The 21,033-nt window shown below is 39.4% G+C and overlaps 1 protein-coding gene across 6 annotated transcripts in view; it reads right to left on the bottom strand.

Moving 5' to 3' along the window:
- ASH1L (ASH1 like histone lysine methyltransferase) overlaps positions 1–21,033 on the bottom strand; it is a 251,868-nt gene that overhangs the window by 89,913 nt on the left and 140,922 nt on the right. For all 6 annotated transcript variants that reach the window (XM_064282678.1, XM_064282676.1, XM_064282677.1 and 3 more), the window contains one exon: positions 4,688–4,867. In XM_064282678.1, the coding sequence (XP_064138748.1) occupies positions 4,688–4,867 (180 nt within the window). The remainder of the gene's footprint in view (positions 1–4,687; positions 4,868–21,033) is intronic.

Genomic DNA, 21,033 nt, shown 5'->3' on the forward strand with positions numbered 1-21,033 from the left:
AAAATTTTACTTCCTCTTTCCAAATCCTACATCCTAGAGAGGTATGGTTAGAAAATAAAAAAATTTTTTTTTTATGGTTAGTAGGTAGAAAATGCCCCTACCCAAAGATTTCCATGTCCTAAACTGCAGAACCTGGGAATATGTTAGGTTACATGGTAAAGAGGACTAAGACTACCGATGGCATTAAGGTTGTTAATCAGTTGATTCTGAGATGGCAAGATTATCCTGGATTATCCAGGCAGGAGAAATGTTATCATTAGGGTTCTTATAAATGGAAAAGGAGCGTAGAAGCATCAGAGTCAGAGAAGTAGATGTGACTACAGAAGCAAGGATGTTGCAATGATGCGAGGTGAGGACTCAAACCATCAATGCTGGCTTTGAAAATGGAAAGGGACCACGAACCAAGGAATGCAGGCTGTGAGTAGAAGCTGGAAAAGGCAAGAAAATGGATTCTTCCCTAGGGCTTCCAAAAGGAAGGCAATTCTGCCAACACCTTGATGTTAGCCTAATGAGACCCATTTCAGACTTCTGACCTCAAGAAGGGTAAGATAATAAATTTGTCTTGTTTTAAGCCATGAAGTTTGTAGTAATTTGTTACAGTATCCATTAAAAATCAGTACAAGAGATAACCCCTTATGGTGCAGTGAATTGTTTTTATATGGCCCTTTCTAGCCATGGTTTCTTAACTCACAAAACGATTGGCTTGGACTATGCAAATTAGGTTTGTAAAACTCTTGGAGGAACAGGACAGAGACTGTGCACATAAGCTGGCTGTGGCCTAAGAAGGCAACCAGTCAGTTCTGCCATCCCACTAGGTTTAAAAGAGCCAATCCCACAGATATTGAGGGGGACCTCACTATTACCAAGAAGAGCCTGGTGCGTTCTGTGTCCGTTGGATCCAGGGTTCCTGCACTGGAAACCTCTTAGACCCAGGAGATAGAGCTGTAATACTGGAAATGGCATGAGGCGGCAAGAGCCAGGAAACTGGTGCAAGATGGCCGTGGTGGACTTGCAGATCCTTGGAATGAGAAAACTGAGTGTGTTCGGGCAGTAGGCTTCTCCTGGCACAGTGGGATGCCTCCAGGAACTTACTGCCAGAGCTAAAGTGTTGTAGTGCTTGCCTGAGCAGGGCAAAGGCCGAAAGTGAGGGCTGGCGGTAGACATGGCTGAGAGCGAGGCCTGCCTGTCTGCCTGCCTGCAGGCATGGCAGAGAAGGAGAAGCTGTCCTGATCTATGAACTTTATCCTGAGTTGTATGCTGTCACTCCCAAGTTGATTCTGATCTTGAGATGTAGCCTGTAATTTCCCTGATAAACTCCATAATCATGAGTATGGTCTGTAAGTTCTGTGTGGCCACTGCAAAGAATTATTGAACCCAGCAGAGAAGCAGAGAGTGCCATGGGAGGAACAACTGGTGTAAGAATTGGTAAAAAGGCTGGCGAGTGGAAGTAAGCCTGATCTCCACTTTTATAAGAACCAGCTTTGGGTTGATGGTGATTCTCATTCCCATCCCTGAAGTTAGATGAGGACTTTACCACTATAGCATTACACCCCTGATAACAGTTAAATGACTATATTACTAGACACTTTTTGATGCCTATATGAATAGGGATTAATAAAACACAGGTTTTCTTCAATCAAGGAGTACTGACGGCCCCACTTTTATTTGGAATTTTAATCACAGCAGCACATACCCAGAAACAGAAAATAGCAACATTCCTAGGATGACTGACTCTACCACTGTCCCTCACTCCCTACTATCCTAACCAGTATTTAATTCCTGCCAATTCTAATGTCAAAATATTTCATGAATCCAGCCCTTCCAACTTCTTTCCATTGCTATCACCTTAGTTTGTGATATTATTTCTAACCTGGAAAACTGTAAAGGTAGCTTCCAAACTGTTAACCTCTGAATTCTAGTATTTCCTCATGTAACTCTCCATATGGTTTTATCTTGATCCAATTCTGATTGAAGCATACTCTCCTCACATAGTCCCTTAACACCAATAATGATTTATACACAAGAGTAACCTTGCAATTTTTTTCCTCTTTCTGCCCTCCCCCCTAAATGCTACCAACAAGTAGGCATCCTACAAAAACATACTGTGCTTCACGTCTTTTAAGAATGCGTACATCTATTAACTTAACTAATGTCCTTTATCAATAGCCCAGTATTAACCATTTTCTAACTACATATTTTTGTGAGACGAAGAGATAATTCTAACATAAACAAGGGGATATTTCAGTCAATTTTCAGAGTCAAAGACCTGTCATACCAGGGACATTTAAAAATACTGATTTGGTTGATGATACTCAATTTTTGATTTATAGGCTGTGATGATTAGGATTGTGTGTCAGCTTGGCTGGGACACGATTCTTGGTGTTTTGGCAGTTGTAAAATGTTGTGATCACCTCCCTGTTGAAATCTGGTATGTGATCATCCCTATGATGGAATCTGCTGAGTGGTACCAGCACAGGTGGGGCCTGCGGCGGGTCACCGCCCCCTCAGCCTTCATCGCTCCACCTTTCGCTGCCTACTTCCTTCCTGCTCACTTTGCAAAGGTTGTTGGCTTGTTCTGGACCCAGTAGCTGTCTCTTGTCTGAACTCTGGTTCTTGGAACTTCAGCTAGCAGCTTACCTGTCCATCTTGGGATTTGCCAATCTTCATGGCCTGCGAGCAAGAGTCCTGCTCCCTGACCTGCCTGTCTTGGGTTCGCCAGTCCCTGCAGCTATGTGAATCAGAAGAAACCTTGGGGTCTTGCTTGCTTACCTTGGGGGTTCCTCGACCTTCACAGCTTGTAAGCAGGAACCCTGATCTCTGACCTGCTTATCTTGGGTTCACCAGCTTCTTCTGCAGCTCCGTGAATTGAGAAAGGCCTCTATCCTGATCCAAGGACTTGGGGCGTTACAACCCCTACAGTCACATGAGCTGTTTCCTTGATATAAATCTCTCTCTATATATACTTATACACTTTACTGGTTTTGCTTCTCTAGAGGACCCAGCCTAAGCTACAGGTTGATTTTATTATTAACGTTCTACTTCTCCATTTTTAGAGATTTGATCAGAGTTAAAACATAGAAGTATAATGTGAATTTTTTTTTTTTTTTTTGGGTAGTGGAAAGCTTGATAAACGTCACCTGGAATAATGACCGTATTTCCAACCTTCCTTGTGGCTAAAGTATGGTCATGTGACTAGGTTCCAGCCAATGGCTAGAAATAGGTTTTGAAACTTTCCTTACAAAGAGGGTGCATGCTTGTACTCCCTTTCTCTTGTCTGCTGTCTAATGAAGATACCATGACTGAACTCCAGCAGCCTTACTGGAACATGAGGTGAACTTGGAAACAGAGCCTAGTGCTGGGATAGAAGAAAACAAAAGGAGTCTAGGTTCCTGAAGACACTGTGAGGTACCACATTAGCCCTGAACTGTGTGCTACAAAACTTCTTTTAAATGAAAGGGAAATAAATGCCTACTTCTTAAAGCCTTCATTATTTGGGAGGATTTTCTATTACTGGGACCTAAACCTAAGTGTAACTGATAAAGTATTTTCATGAACTAAGAAGTAGGTATAGAGTACAAAGATTTTACATAATACCTACTTCAATAAACAATCTTTTCAATACACAATATGGAAATCTGTAGCTCTCATGTTAATCACTTTAACCACACTAACTCAGATATATCTCTAAAGTCCAACCTTTCCTTTTTCAAGATCACTTTTTTCAAAGTTCAGACCCTCATGACCTCTTGATACAGTGAGAACTTCTGCCATCAGTATCTTTCACATTCTATTAATTTTCTACTCTTGCTAGAGTTATCATTTTAAAACACAAATTTGCGCTTTTCACTCTTTCCTAAAAATCTTATTTTTGATTCCCTGTGAGTTGGAACTGACTTGATAGCAACCAACAACAACAACGCAACTTCCCAGAATGAAGACTAAACATCTTAGAGTCAGTTTCGCATCATAATGCAATGCTCACTTTCCACAACTCCTTTATATTTCGGAAATATTGAACTGGGTTTTTCTAATATACGAGAAATTTCTGCATGTTAGTATATGTGCTTTTCTACATGCTGTTCTGTCTGGAGTACGCTTCTTTACCTGGCAAGCTCTATCTCACCTCCAAAATTAACTCAACTACACTCTATAAAATATCTCTTTCTCAATGATAATTAGTTGCTATCTATTTGGGGCTTCAAAAATTCTCAGTCAGAATGCTTATCAAGTTGTACTGTAATTATATGTTCAATATCATTCTTTTCTATGGGAGTATGAAGTTCTTAAAAGTAAGAAGGGTGTTTCAGTAATCTGGCAACGCATATGGAACACAGAGAGCATTCAATCGCAATGATGAATGAGTGAAGATTATCATCAAGATCATTTTAGTTAGACAGTGCCATTTTTGTTACTTTTAATGAACAAAATGGCACCATTAGAATCCAAATTATAGGAAGGTAATTGAAAGGCAGAGAGAAGATAAAGATCAAGGAAGGTAATTAGCTCCATACAATATAGTATAACGTTACGACTAATACAGCAGACTTTCATGCATTTGTGATGAGATCCATATTTGTGTATAGTATTACATTTGTATTGTGTTTTTTAATATTTAAAGTATTTTTTTCAAACATGGACGAATAACAGGTCTTTAAAAGAATGCCAGCTGATAGGTGCTACTACTTACTCTGTAGTTTTGTAAACGTCAGAATACAGCCCTGCTTTCTGATACTTCTTCTTTGGGGGACGAGGGGTCTTCTTTTCCCTTGGGATGAGAGAGAGTACAGGCTGCAAGCTACTTTCAGGTTCAGGAGGTTTGTCAGGGGTTTCGAGAGGACTGGGAGTCTCAACTGCTGCTTCGGTGAAGCTAGAAAGAAAAGTTTAAAGATAATTTCATTGTGAAAAAATTATTTCCCTGCAAATGTTTTTCTATTTAAAAAAAAAATCTCAGTTTTTAAAAAAGGGATATGGTGATTTCCTCATCCGGCCATGTTGGAGTAAGTGGTACTAGATATGTCCTTCCCATGTAAACTACTAAAAACATGATCAATCATTAGAATCCTGAACTTAATTTATAAGACAATTATCAGACACTAGACAACAGTTAGTACAAGACTGTAATCTCTGAGAAAACAAAAATTAATAAGGTAAGTCCTAAAATCACACTAGTTGTTTGTGCAGAGGTGCTTTCTAGACTGTGGTGCAGGTAGGAGAACTGCCAAACTGATGAACTGAAAAGAGAGATAAGAGTACAAGAGGCTGAGGTATCTGGAATTTATAGAGAAGAGTAACAAAGTTGAGAAAACTGTGAAGAAAAATAACTCCAGAAATCTGTGTATGAGTTTTCTTTAGAGTACTGTGAGGTTTAAATGTATTTTACCCACGGGGGACATCTAGCTCAATTGGCATAACATAGTTTAAAAAGAAAACGTTGTACATCCTACTTTGGTGAGTAGTATCTTGAGGTCTTAAAAGGTGAGTGGCCATCTAAGATACTTTACTGGTCCCTTCCCATCTGGAGCAAAGGAGAATGAAAACAACCAAAGGTAAAAGGGAAAGATTAGGCCAAAGAAGTAATGGACTACAACTACCACAACCTCCACGAGACTGAGTCTAGCACAACTAGATGACGCCCCGCTACCACCGCCGACTGCTCTGACAGGGATCACAATAAGAGGGTCCCGGACAGAGCTGGAGAAAAATGTGGAACAAAATTCTAACTCACAAAAAAAGACCAGACATACTGGTCTGACAGAGAATGGAAAAACCCCGAGAGTATGGCCCCAGGACACTCTTTAGCTCAGTAATGAAGTCACTCCTGAGGTTCACCTTTGGGCCAAAGATTAGATAGGCACATAAAACAAAATGAGACTAACTGGGCACACCTGTTCAGGGGCAAGGATGAGAAGGCCGGAGGGGACAGGAAAGCCGGGAACAGGGAACCCAAGGTCGAGAAGGGGAGAGTGTTGACATGTCATGGGGTTTGCAACAAGTGCCACAAAACAATATGTGTATTAATTGTTTAATGAGAAACTAATTTGCTCTGAAAACCTTCATCTAAAAAATAATTAAAAGAAAAAAAAGGAAATAAAATTTTTTACCGAAAGGATTTGACCTTTATCCTTGGTTCTCAAGAGATAATCTGTAAAACCTTAGAAATGCCTCAGTTATTGAAGTGCCTTTGATGAGGCCTCCTGACCACACCTGAGGGTTTACGCTAATGATGTCACTCAGGTGGGGGCTGGCCAGGACAGAAAGACCACTAAATGGCTCATATTCAGCTAACCTTAAAGGCGTGTGGCACGGGGGTGTATGATTTTATCAATCATGACTACATAATGCACCCAAATAAAGATTCTGGACATGGAAGCTCCATAGGATTCTTGGTTGGTGAAAAACACTGGTGTAAATGAGAGGGTAGTACATCCTTTTTTGGGACATGGAAGCTCCACATGGGGAACCCTTCCAGATCTTGCCGTATGCATCTCTTCATCTGTATCCTTTTTACCGTAATAAAACTGTAATTGTAAGTATGGCACTTTGTGTGAGTTCTATGAGTTGTACCAGCAAATTATCACACCCAAAGGAATAGTGTAAGCCAGTAGGTCAGAAGTGAGGGGCAACGGGGACGCCTGAGTTTACAGCTGGTATCCTGAGAGGGCAGAGAGAACCCTAAATTTGTAGCCAGCAGGTCAGACATCAGGGGAGCCCTGAGTTTGCAGCTATCAGTCTGAAGGGGTAGGGAAAAACTCTGAATTTGTAGCTAGCAGGTCAGAAGTGAGGGTGTTGTAATGATTCCCAAGCTTGTGGCTGGCTTCTGGTGTCTTGGCAGTCTGAAGCACTTCAACTTGTGAGATCCGACCTTGCTCCGGGTGGTTAGAGGAAGAAGTGCTGCATGTGTGGCTGCTGTCAGAACAGAAGTGGCAAAGAAGTGAGAAGTGAGGATTCTGATTTATACTGATGATTATTATTCTCATAAGTTTACTGGTAAATACTAAGTTGTACATGGAAGAGTGAAATTTGAGGAAGCTGGACAAAGAACAATCTTATTATGTTGTAATCTGAGCAATTCTCAGAGCTCACATTATGGTAGAGTGGAAAGACACTGCTGAACACCCAGGACATTCCACTGAGACCTCAGAAGGATAACTTTACCTGTAGTGGTAGGGCTAAACTATCCCTGGAATAAAGGGCGGCCCTAACAAAGCTTAAAACACAATCCTTAAAAAAGATCTAAGTTGACCCACTTGTAACTTAACTGCCTACCCAAATAAACTTGAACACTTGTTAACAGAAGAGAACAAAATCCATACATTCAATAATGCAACATTAACAATGTCCTGTATCCAACAAAAAAATTCCTAACACATGTCAAGAAGTAGGAAAATGTGACCCTGGAGGAATATCATTCAGCAGAAACAGCTCCAGAAATCACAAAGATGGAGCAGGACTTTCAGAGTATGACTGTAAGTACGATCAAGGTCTTAAACGAAACCATGAAGATAATAAGGAGAGAAACAGAAGACATTAAAAACAAAAACCCAAAGGGAACTTAGAGAACTGAAAAATAAAAAATCTGAAATGAAAAATTTACTGGCAGGTGTTCAACAGTAAATCAGACATTGCAGAAGAAAACATCAATGAACTTGAAGGGACAGCAACAGAAAACACAAACATATACACAGAAGACTATTTACTTATGTAAAATCAACAACCTATGGGACAATATAAAGCAAGTGGAATTTTGAAGTCCCAGAAGAAAACAAGAGGGAAAATATTTAAGATTAATGTCCAAATATTTTCCAAAGATGATAAAATATATAAACTCACAGTTCCAAAAAGTTAAACAATAAACATAATAAAACCAAAAAATGAACTAAGACATATAACAAACTCGCTGAAACCTAGTGATGAAGAAAAAAATTAATACAAGAAGCCAGAGGGGAAAAATACACATTACATACAAGATAAAAAATAAGAAGACTATGTCTAAAAGAATGCAAGCCAGGAGACAATGGATTAGCCATCCAAAAGTGCTCAAAAAAAAAAAAAAAAAAAAGATGACATACCACACACACACACACCCATTGCTGTCAAGTCGATTCCGACTAATACAAACCCTACAGGACAGAGTAGAACTGCCACATAGGGTTTCCAGGGAGTGCCTGGCGGATTCGAATTACTTTTGGTTTTAGCAGCCATAGCTCTTAACCACTATGCCATCAGGGTTTCTGAGATGACATGGATGTTGGAATTATCTGACAAAGATTTTAAAACAGTCATCACAAAAATGCTTCAACAAGCAATTACAAACATGCTTGACACAACGATGAAACAGAAAGCCACGGCAAAGAAATAGAAGCTACAAAGAACAGAACCTCTGCAACATGTGGGGCTATAACAAAAGATCTAACTTGTGTGTCATCGTAATCGCACAAAGAGATGACAAAGAGGGTGAGGCTGAAAAAGCATTCAAAGAAATGATGGCTGAAAAGTGTCCAAATTTAGCAAAACACATAAACCTACAGATCCAACAAAGTGAGAATATCCAAAGTGGAAAAACTCAAAGAAATTTATATTGAGACATATTATAATCAAACATCAGAATACTAAAGACAAAACAAATCAAAAAAAAAAAAAGCAAACAATGAGAGAAATGACTCCTTACCTATAAGGGAAAATCAATTTCTCACCTGAAATCATGGAGGCCAGAAGGAAATGGCAGAACATTTTTCATGTACTGTAAGAAAAGAACTGTCAATCCAGAATCTTATACCTATCAAAGTATCCTCCAGGAATGAAGGGGAAATCAAGACATTTCAAGATGAATATTAAGAAATTTATTGCCAGCAAAGGTATCCTGTTAAAAATGGGTAAAGTTAGTTCTCTAAACAGACAGTAAACATAAAAGAAGGAAACTTGGAACATCAGAAAGGAAGAAAGAGCAAGAGAAAAAATACAGGTGAATATGATAGGCTTGCCTTTTTCTCTTGAGTCTTCTAAATTATATTTGATGGTTATAGCAAAAAGAATAACATTGTCTGATGTTGATCTCAATGTATGCATAGGAAATAATTACGATAATTATATTACTAATGAAGGATGGTTAATTTAAACAGAGATAAGGTAAGAATTCCACAGGGTGAAGCAAAATGATACCAGATGGAATTTTGACTCTAAACAAAGAAATAAATAAGAACAGTGGAAACGGAAAATTTCAGCTCCCTCATTTTCTAATTCCTTTAAAAGAGAACTGGTTGCTTTCAGTAAAATAATAATGTATTCTGGAGTTTATAATACACATAGAATTAAATGCATAACAGAAATAGCACAAAGGTTAGGAGCGAGTAAATGGAAATACAACCACTCCTCACTTGTTGACATGGTTAGGTTCCAAAGCCAGGGCATTACGTGAAAATCGGTGTTATGTAAAAACCAAGGATGACCACTTCTGATCACAAAATGGAAGATGACTACAGTATTACACAAGTGCGAAATCTTGAGGATCATGGCCCAACCAAGTTGACACACAGCACTAACCATCACAGCCAGCATTACTCTCGCTTCGCACCTCAGTGTTCATTACTAACAGATGTACATCATTAATGCAAAGAGTTGGATAGTAGATTTTTTTTTTTACTATTATCGTAAATGTGAAATGTTGGATAATGAGGTAGCTGGTAAGTGAGGAGTAGGTGTATATTATAACGGTCTTACATTATCTATTACACGTAAAGTGGTACATTATAAGAAGGCTGATTGTGATAAGTTAAGGATGTATACTGTAAATCCTAGAGCAAACACTAAAATCAACAATAAAGAGGTACAGCAAAGAAGTAAATGGTAAAGGTAAAATGAACCAGAAAAAGTATTCAATACAAAGCAGAAAAGAGAGGAAAAAAAAAAAGGAACAAAGAACAAATAGGTCAAAGGGAAAACAAATAGTAAAATGGAAGACTTAGGTCCAATCAAATTGATAATTACAGAATTATCTGTATATATACAGATACACAGAATTACGTGTAATTAACTGATGTGGTAGAAACACATCAATTAAAAGGCAAAAAATTGTCAGAATAAAAAAAACTTCCTACTATATGCTGTCTATAACAAAAAAGTGAAAAGTAGATAAGTGTTGGTGAAGCTGTAGAGAAATCGAAACCCTCATATATTGCTGGGGGTAATGTACAATGATTCAGGCACTGTGCAAAACACTTTGGCTGTTTCTCAAAAACTTAAATATAGAATTACCATACAACCCAAGAATTCCACTCCTACTCAAAATAATTAAAAACAAGTAGTCAAACAAATACTTATAGACACATGTTCACAGCAGCACTATTCACAAAAGCCAATAGGTGAAAAGAACCCAAATGTCCATCAACAGATGAACAGATTAAAAGATTGTGCCATATAAAATATAAGAAGTGTAATTCAGCCATAAAAAAAAAAAATACTGATACAAGCCACATCATGGAGCAACTTTGAAAACATTATGCTACGTGACATAATCCAGACACAAAAGGTCACATATTATATGATTGTATTTATACGAAATATTCAGATAGGTAAATCCATACAGACAGAAAGGAGACTGCTAGTTGCCAAGGGGTTAGAGGAAAGGGAAATGGGGAGTAATTGTTTAACGGGTACGGGGTTATCTTTTGGGGTGGTGAAAATGTTTTGGAGCTAGACAGAGGCAGCGGTTGCTAATTATTGTGACTGCCACTGAATTATTGACTTTAAAATGTCTAGTCTTTTGTTTAGTGAATTTCTCCTCAATTACAAAAAAAAAAAAAGGATACTGTTGAGGAAATAAAAAGGTAAGCCACAGAGTGGTAGAATAATATTTACAACTCATTTCTGACAAAGGACTTGAACCCATTTTATATAAAGGACTCTCAAAACTCAATAATAAAAAGGCAAACTACCTAATAAAATGGGCAAAATACTTTAACGGACACTTCATAAAAGAAAACATACAAATGATCAAAAGCTGCTCAACATTATTAGATATCAGGGGAATGGAAATTAAAACTAAATGAGACAGGAGATGCGACACACACACAAGAATGGCTAAAATTAAAAACACAGAAAATATCAAGTGCTGGCAAACACATGGAGCAACTGGAATTCTCATACATGGCCGGTAGGAATATAAAATCGTAAAATGACATTCGAAAACAAACACGTTGGAAAAATAATGCCGCCACTTCCTTCACAGTTACACATACGTTTATCATATATCTTAGCAATTCCACTTCTCGTTATTTGCCCAGAGATACTAAAATGTACGTGTACAATGCATCCAAATGTTTGCTCAAGCCTTATTAATAAGAGTCCCAAAATGGAAACAGCCCAGAGATCTACCAATAGATGAATGGTAAAAAAATTGGCAGTAATCGAGATAATGGATTATTACTTTGTAATAAAAAAGAGGAAGCTGTTCATACAAAACAGAGATTAATGTTTGAAACATGTTAAAAGTAGCCAGAAATAAAAGACTGCATGTATACATAATGATTCTATTAACATGGAACTTCTTGAATAGGCAAAATTAATCTGAAGTGGCAGAAATCATATCTTTGGTCTCTTGGGGTTATGAATAGGGAGGGTCTGCCTGCGAAGAGGTATGATGGAACTTTCTGGGATGATGAAAAGTTCTATTTCTTCTCTATAGCGATGAATGCATGGGTAAATACATTTGTCAAAACTAAAAAAAAATAAAAAAAAACCACACACAAAACAAAGCACTATATTTCAAGTGGTACATTTTACAATAAGTAAATTATATGTCAATATATCTGATCAAATAAAAAATGATAAATCATCTCACTCTAAAATTCAATTACATGTTTTCTAAAGTCATAATGTTTCTCTATAGTCAATGACTTATACCACAGAATTAACCAAATAAAGCTGGGTATATATGGAAGGAAAGACCATTTCGCTATATGCCTTATCACTTTCCTATTCTTTCTTCTAAACCCTTTCATGTATAGAAAGCCATTCATCTAGATGTAAATAGCAATGATAATGAAAAATATTTGACTTGACATCTTTTATACCTTAGTGTCTTCTGGAGTGTGGTGAGTGGAAGATAATAAAACGGGAGCTATGAGAAATATCATCAGCAGCTAACGTCCCATCTTTCATATATTTCATCGTATTAGTGAGACAAAGTTCTGTTCCCACTAATGGCAGAATACACTCTATCATTATAGATAACTATAAACTCCAGGAAACAACTATCCAAAGGCACTGGAAAATGAACAAAAGCAGGTATATTCTGGAGTAGAAATGTTGAAGAAAGGAATTGCAAGTGGTGAATTTCCCCCACCCCCCGTTTTTATGCCTTTTAGCCTGAACATAGACCATACTGGGTGCAACGAGGGGCAGCTAAAACTGTAACAGTAAATCATCAGTCTTCCAGCTTGAAGAGCCAGAGGATAAATTTTTGGGTAACCGTACCTGTTGGAAAATAAGGGGGTGGTACTGGGAAGGGCAAAGATAGAGAAACCCAGAAAAGATAAAGAAGGGAAGTCCAAATTCTATGTCTAGGCCGTCCAAATCTTTGTCTGATCCCTGAATAGGCCAGACTCCAAGATGCTCAGCTAAGGAAAAAAGAAGTGAACAGATATTTAAGCTGCCATCCTAAAGAAAAAGTTTTAGTTTGAGTCCAATCAAGTCAATCTCAAACTACAGGAATGAACACAAAACAATACTCTTCAGAAGAAAATAACAGAATTCATTATCTCTACAACGTAACATTGATATGTATTGAATATAATCTAAAATTACTTGAGCTACAAAGAACCAAGAAAACATAATCCATCCTTAAGAGAAAAAACAATCAGTGGAAACAAACTCCGAGATGACCTTGACGTTAAATTTTGCAGAATTTCTAAAGCATCTATTAAATTATGTTCAACAATATAAAAGAAAATATGCTCTGTGCTTTATTGACTATGCAAGGCATTTGACTGTGTAGATCATAACAAATTAAGGATAACACTGTGAAGAATGGTAATTCCAGAACACTTAATTGTACTCATGCGGGGCACGTACACAGATCAAGAGGCAGTAGTTCAAACAGAAGAAAGGGATGTTGAATAGTTTAAAATCAGAAAACGGGCATGTCAGGGTTGTATCCCTTCACCATACTTATTTAATCTGTGTGCTGAGCAATAATCAGAGAAGCCTGTCGCATCAGGATTGGAGGAAGGCTATTAACAATCTGTGATATACAGATAACACAACCTTGCTTGCTCAAAGTGAAGAGGACTGGAAGCACTTACTGATGAAGACCAAAGACCACAGTGTTCAGTACTGATTACACCTGAACATAAAGAACACAAAAATCCTCACAAGTGGACCAATAAGCAACATCATGATAAATGGAGAAAATACCGAGATTGTCTACTATTTCATTTTACTTGGATCCACAATCAATGCCACAGAAGCAGCAGTCAAGAAATCAAACGATGTATTGCATTATGCAAATAAGCTGCAAAAAATCTCTTATAAAGTGTTGAAAAGCAAAGATGTCACTTTGAGAGCTAAAGTGCACCTAACCCAAGCCATGGTATTCTCAGTTGCCTTATATGCATGCGAACGCTGGACGATGAATGAGACAGATTGAAATATTGATGCCTTTGAATTATGGTGTTCATGAATAATGTTGACTATACCATTGTGATACTTATGGTTGTGTGTCAACTTGGTCTGGCCATGATTCTCAGTGGTCTGGCAGTCATATGATGTTGTGATCACTTCCATGATGAGATCTGATATAATGTGATCACCTTCATAATGGGAACTGCTGAGTAGCCGATCAATTGAATGGGAGTTTCCTTGGATGTGTGGCTTGCACAGAACGTAAGTGAAAATTCTGGCAAGGCTTATGGGCTTTTGTTTGCTCTGGATCCTGCAGCTTGCTCCTATCTGTCTCACCTTCAGTTCTTGCGACTTGAGTTAGCAGCTAACCTATGGTCTTGCCTACCGATACTGGGTTCACTAGCCCCTGTGGCTACTTGGATCAGGAGAAGCTTCTATCCTGACCCACAGACTTTGGACGTTCCAGCCTCTACAACCCTGTGAGCCATTTCCTTGATGTAAGTCTCTCTCTCTCTATATTTATACACTTTACTGGTTTTGCGTCTCTACAGAACCCAGCCTAAAACAACCACGGACTGCTGGAAGAAGAAATAAATTTGGGTTGGAGGAAATACAGCCAGAATGCTCCTTAGAAGTGATGATGGTGAGACTTTGTCTCATGTAATTTGGACAGGCTGTCAGAAAGGACCAGTCCCTGGAGAAGGACACCATGTTTGGTAAGGCAGACGATCAGTGAAAAAAAGTAAGCCCCTCAACGAGCTAGACGGACACCAGCTGTAACAATGGGCTCAAGCATAGGAAAAATTGTGAGGATGGCACAGGACAGGGCAGTATTTCATTCTGTTGTACATGGGGTTGCTATGAGTTGGAACTGACTTGATAGCACCTGTTATGGATTGAACTGTGTCCCCTAAAAATATGGGTTAACTTGGCTAGGCCATGATTCCCAGTATTGTGTGGCTGTTCACCATTTTGTGATCTGATATGATTATTCTACATGTTGCAAATCATAACCTCTATGACGTTAATGAGGCAGGATTAGAGGTAGTTATGTTAATAAGGCAGGATTCAATCTACAGGATTAGGTTATATCTTGAGTCAATCTGTTCTGAGATATAAAAGACAGAATCAAGCAGAAAGGAGAGGGGTCTCAGTACCATCAAGCAAGAAGTACCAGGAGCATGTGTGTCCTTTGGACCTGGGGTTCCTGTGCTGAGGAGCTCCTAGACCAGGGGAAGATTGATGACAAGGACCTTCCCCCAGAGCTGACAGAGAGAAAACCTTCCCCTGGAGCTGGTGCCCTGAATTCGGACTTGTAGCCTCCTAAACTGTGAGAATAGACTTCTGTTTGTTAAAACCATCTACTTGTGGCATTTCTGTTAAAGCTGTACTAGATAGCTAAGACAGCATCTAAAAACAACATGTTCAGAATGAGTATAAGGACAGGGAATCTCAGTAGACAAATGGAATGTTATTGTAAAAAAGAACCAAATGGAAATACTAGAACTAAAAAATACAATATTTAAAATAAAGAAAATTCCCCGATTAGGCTTAACGGAATAATAAAGAAGACAGAAGAAAGAATCTGAATTGGAAGAAGGGGAAAAAAAAGTTACCCAATTTGAAAAACAGAAAAAAGATGATAGGATAAATGAGCAGAACGTTATGGACTTGTGGCACAAAAATCATACAATATGTACTCCTCCCTTCCCCATGGTATAGCACGTATCAACAGTTCATTTCTTTTTATTGCTGAGTAGTACTGCATTATATAGATATATAATAGAGCTGGTATGAATATTCTAATACATTATGGAATACAAGGTGTTCACAAAAATGTGGAGCAACTCTCTGGAATGTAAAACGATACAGCTAGTTTGCTAAACAGTTTGGTAGTTTCTTAAAATGTTAAGTGGAAGTTAAGGGATGAGTGGAAGACGATATAACCCTATCATGTGGTCCAGGTGTCCCATTCCTAGGTATTTAGCCACATGAAGTGAAAGCACATGTGTATAAAAAGATATACATAAATGTTCACAGCCAAAATACAGCTTTTGTTCTTGTAGGATTTTTTTGCTGGATATACAATTCTGAATTGATAAGTTTTTCTTTCAATACTTGAAAGATGCAGTTCTACTGACTTCTGGTTTCCATGTTTGTTTTATAAGTTTTATTGAGATAAAATTCACATACCACAACATTCACCCTTTAGAAGTGTACAACTTAGCTTTAGTATATTCACAACGCTATGTATTTGCGTCACCACTACCTAATTCCAGGATACTTTCATCGCTACAAAAAGAAACCCCATACTCATAAGCAGTCATTCTTCCCTTCCCTGAGACCCTGGTAACCACTAACCTGCTTTCTGTCTTGATGGATTTTCCTATTCTGGATATTTCATATAAACGGAATCATACTCTATGTGGCTTTTTATGTCTGACTTCTTTCACTTAGCATAATTTTTTCAATGCTCATCCATGCTGTAGCATGTATCAGAACTTTATTCCTTTTTCTGGTCAAATAATATTCTATTGTATGGACGTATCACATTGTTTTTGATGAAAAGTTTTAGGGCATTCGAGCTGCTGTTTCACTATGTGTTGTATCAACTCTGGCTGCATCCAAGATCTTGTCTTTTTACTTGTTGTTCAGCAGATTGATTTCCCTTTGTGTTCATCCAGCTTGAGTTTCACTTAACTTCTTGAATCTGTACATTTAAGTCATTTATCAAACTTGGGAAAGTTTCAGCCATTATTCTTCAAATATTTTTTTCTGTTCCATCTCTTGCCTCTCCTTCTGGGACTCTAACCACACTCATTAGACTTCTGATCTTGTCCCACAGATCCATAAAGCATATTTTCCTTTATATGGTTGAACACAGTTTAATAGATGCTTCAGAATTTCTTTCTGTAAAATTTATTATCTGGATCATCTAGGAGCTTGTCTCCATTGATAGTATTTTTCTAGAAATCTCTTCATTTCAAATGAGTTTTCCAATTAATTGGTCATCAAGTTCATAAAATAGTCATTTTCTAGTCTCTGAAACGACATGTAGTTGATCTCCTTTTTCATTCCTAATTTAATTGCTCCCTTTTTCTGAGCCTACAGTCCAGCTTGTAACTATTAAACGATTCTTTTGCCTTCTGGTTTGCCATTATTTAACAAATAGTGACCAAAATCTTTAACATGGCATATAACGCCACCTGTATGACCTGGCTCCTACAACCTCCTCTCCAGGCTTACTTTACGTATGGTACTCCCATTCACTCTGTATTTTAGCCACAAAGCTTTCTTTCATTTCCCTGAACCTGTTATTCATCAGTCTGGTGTAGTTGTGATAACCATGATCCTTTAAATAACGAATAAAACCTTTTCTTCAGATTTTAGCTTAGTCATTACTTCCTGAGGGAAACTATGTCAATTTCCCCTACTTATATTCTTAAAAGCTTAAGTAAGTCTTCAAAATAGTACTTAGACCTTAAGATCCATGAGGGTGGGGAATGTGCTCACCACTACTGGTATGCATTGCTTAACATCTGCGATATGTTCTGTGAAATATGATGTTATATACAATATTATATACAGGAGAGAGGTGCACAGGATGATCGCCAGTTGGCTCAGGACCCGTGCCTCTACTGGGCCTTGCAGGGAGACTGCGTGAAAACATTGGCTCTCTACCGCCGGTACTGTGTGCGACCCCATTCAGGTCTCTGAGAGCTGCACCCATCCCCTGCTCGCCCGCCCCGCTCGCTCATGTGTGCCTGCACTTGCCATCCAGCCAGCTACTTCCTGGCCCTGAAGCGCTGCCACTCCCTTCCCTTTCTTCTTCCCTGCCTGCCTTCCCAGTCTTTCCTAATTGGCTTTAAACTCTTCCAGCCCTACCTGCCCAAGCCCAGACTGCTTAGGAAAAAGCCAAAAAAGTCATTGCCTCCGGCCTGGGCTTCACAGACAGGGCGCGCTGGCTGAGTAGGGCAGCAGACTCGGCTGGGCATCACCCTTAGCAGCTCTGGCAGCATCTGCAGGTCCCTGCCTGAGGCGAGTACTGTGGGACAGGCAGCCACAGACAGGTGCCAAGACTCCCTCCCCCCGCCATCTTATGCCTGGAGTGGACGGGAGACTGAGAACTAATGAGATTTCCCTACTTAGAAAAGTATTTCCATTATATCCCGCTCTATGATCGAGATTAACTCATGGGGCCACAGACGTATACGTGGTTGGATGCTGCCCTAGCGGATGTTATCCAATGCACACCTGTGTATCTATCCCTAGCACACAGAATACAGTAATCTTGCAATAAATAGTTAACGAATGAATAAAAGAACAAATATCTACTACATGACAAGTGGGGCAATAGGTAAGCTCCAGTCTGCTAACTGAAAGGTTGGTGGTTTGAACCCACCAGCTGCTCCATGGGGGAAGATGTGGCAGTCTGCTTCCATAATGACTTACAGTCTTGGAAACCCTATGGAGCAGTTCTACTCTGTCACAGAGTTGCTATGAGTCAGGACTGACTTGACGCACACAACGACCACATGACAGGATCTAGTTAAAAAAAAAAAAAAAGGATCTAGTTAGAGAAAGGTAAAAACTATTGCAGTCTCTGGGAACTTACTGTGTCACGTATGTCCTTTGCCACACAATCTCATAAGGGCAGGAATGATATAAGTGTTTAATATTGCTAACTGTGATACCAGAATTCTCTGGGACAGAGGCTAATCGGAACTAAAACCTTTTCTCTAAAGCACATTTTTAAGGTGACTTTTACTGAAGTGAATGCTCAGTGAATCATGCCAAGATGTCTCAAACTAGTATTTTCTTACTACAGTGATGGCAGAAAGCATTCTCCTTGTTGGAAGCTAAGGCCAGCCTGTTGTATAACCTTCACCCAAATGTTTTGCCATTTGAATATACAACTCACCAGTCACAAATCAACTGGCTAATCTGGAAAAAAAAAAAAAAAGTCTTATTGATTCTTTTTAATGATTCTCTTTTGTTGGAAATACCGAACAATAAAATTTAAATATTTGGACTTAACGTTCCTAAGTTATGTGCAAGTATAAATGTGTATAATCTCTTTATGACTGTAAAATACACACACACACACACACACAAAATACCACAAAGAAGAACAATATCTAATCAAGAGTGTTAGGAGGGAGCCAAGATGGCGGACAAGGCAGACGCTACCTCGGATCCCTCTTACAACAAAGACACGGAAAAACAAGTGAATCGATCACATACATAACAATCTATGAACCCTGAACAACAAACACAGATTTAGAGATGGAGAACGAACTAATACGGGGAAGCAGCAATTGCTTCCAGAGCCTGGAGCCAGCGTATCAGTCAGGTACGGCACAAGCACAGAGACCTGCTCCACCCCCCTGAACTAAACCCAGGAGGGGGACCAGCCAGTTCCACGGGCGGCGTGGGACGCAGCCGGTAGGAGAAGTCCCCGGGAGGCAGTGACTGGTCTTGGAGCAGAAAGAGCAGCATCCGAGCCGGGGAACCGTCCCGCAGGGATTTGGACTGGACGCAGGTATGCCATAAACACGGAGAGTTGCTCCACCCCCCTGAACTAACCCCGGGAAGGGGACCAGCCGGGTCGCGCGGGCGGCGTGGGACGCAGCCAGTAGGAGAAGTCCCCGGGAGGCAGCGACTGGTATTGGAGCGGGGAGAACAGCGTCCCAGCCGGGACACTCGGTCACGGCACAAGCATGGGGAGCTGCTCCACCCATGTGAACTAACCCCGGGAGGAGGCCCAACTGGTTCTCAGAGGCGGCACGGCCACGCGGCTGGAGGGACGAGAAGTCCCCAGGAGGCAGCGACTGATTTTGGAGTCGAGAGTGCACCGTCCCAGTAGGGGAGCCTTGACACTGGGCGTGGGGCTGGAAGCGGAGGATCTGACCGTGACTCCAGCGGGCCAGACCCCCCGGGGGCAATCTCCACACAGCCAGCACACATAGGCGACGCGCCTGCGGGAATCTCAGATATAATAGTCATTCCAAGCAAGACAAGCAACTCTGGCTATATTCTGAGGTGCTACTCTCCTATCTCTCTGTTCCCTCCCCCACCCTCCCCAGGCGGCTTCATTAACATCCGAATAGCCTGAGCCAGAGGGAGAACTCTGATAGGGATCTGACTGCATTTTTTTTTTTATCGGATTTTCTGGAAAAACTAGTTTCCCAGTGATGGCTCGGAGACAACAATCCATATCAAACCACTTAAAGAAGCAGACCGTGACAGCTTCTCCAACCCCCCAAACAAAAGAATCAAAACCTTTCCCAAATGAAGATACAATCTTGGAATTATCAAATAGAGAATACAAAAAACTAATTTACAGAATGCTTAATGATATCACAAATGAAATTAGGATAACTGCAGAAAAAGCCAAGGAACACACTGATAAAACTGTTGAAGAACTCAAAAAGATTATTCAAGAACATACTGGAAAAATTAATAAGTTGCAAGAATCCATAGAGAGACAACATGTAGAAATCCAAAAGATTAACAATAAAATAACAGAATTAGACAACGCACTAGGAAGTCAGAGGAGCAGACTCGAGCAATTAGAATGCAGACTGGGACATCTGGAGGACCAGGGAATCAACACCAACATAGCTGAAAAAAAATCAGATAAAAGAATTAAAAAAAAATGAAGAAACCCTAAGAATTATGTGGGACTCTATCAAGAAGGATAACCTGCGGGTGATTGGAGTCCCAGAACAGGGAGGGGGGACAGAAAACACAGAGAAAATAGTTGAAGAACTCCTGACAGAAAACTTCCCTGACATCATGAAAGACGAAAGGATAGCTATCCAAGATGCTCATCGAACCCCATTTAAGATTGATCCAAAAAGAAAAACACCAAGACATATTATCATCAAACTCACCAAAACCAAAGATAAACAGAAAATTTTAAAAGCAGCCAGGGAGAAAAGAAAGGTTTCCTTCAAGGGAGAATCAATAAGAATATGTTCTGACTACTCAGCAGAAACCATGCAGACAAGAAGGGAATGGGATGACATATACAGAACACTGAAGGAGAAAAACTGCCAGCCAAGGATCATATATCCAGCAAAACTCTCTCTGAAATATGAAGGCGAAATTAAGATATTTACAGACAAACACAAGTTTAGAGAATTTGCAAAAACCAAACCAAAGCTACAAGAAATACTAAAGGATATTGTTTGGTCAGAGAACCAATAATATCAGATATCAGCACAACACAAGGTCAGAAAACAGAACGTCCTGATATCAACTCAAATAGGGAAATCACAAAAACAAACAAATTAAGACTAATTAAAAAAAAAAAAATACACATAACAGGGAATCATGGAAGTCAACAGGTAAAAGATCACAATAATCAAAAAGAGGGACTAAATACAGGAGGCATTGAACTGCCATATGGAG

Source organism: Loxodonta africana, chromosome 3, assembly GCF_030014295.1.
Source record: "Loxodonta africana isolate mLoxAfr1 chromosome 3, mLoxAfr1.hap2, whole genome shotgun sequence".
Lineage (NCBI taxonomy): Eukaryota > Metazoa > Chordata > Mammalia > Proboscidea > Elephantidae > Loxodonta > Loxodonta africana.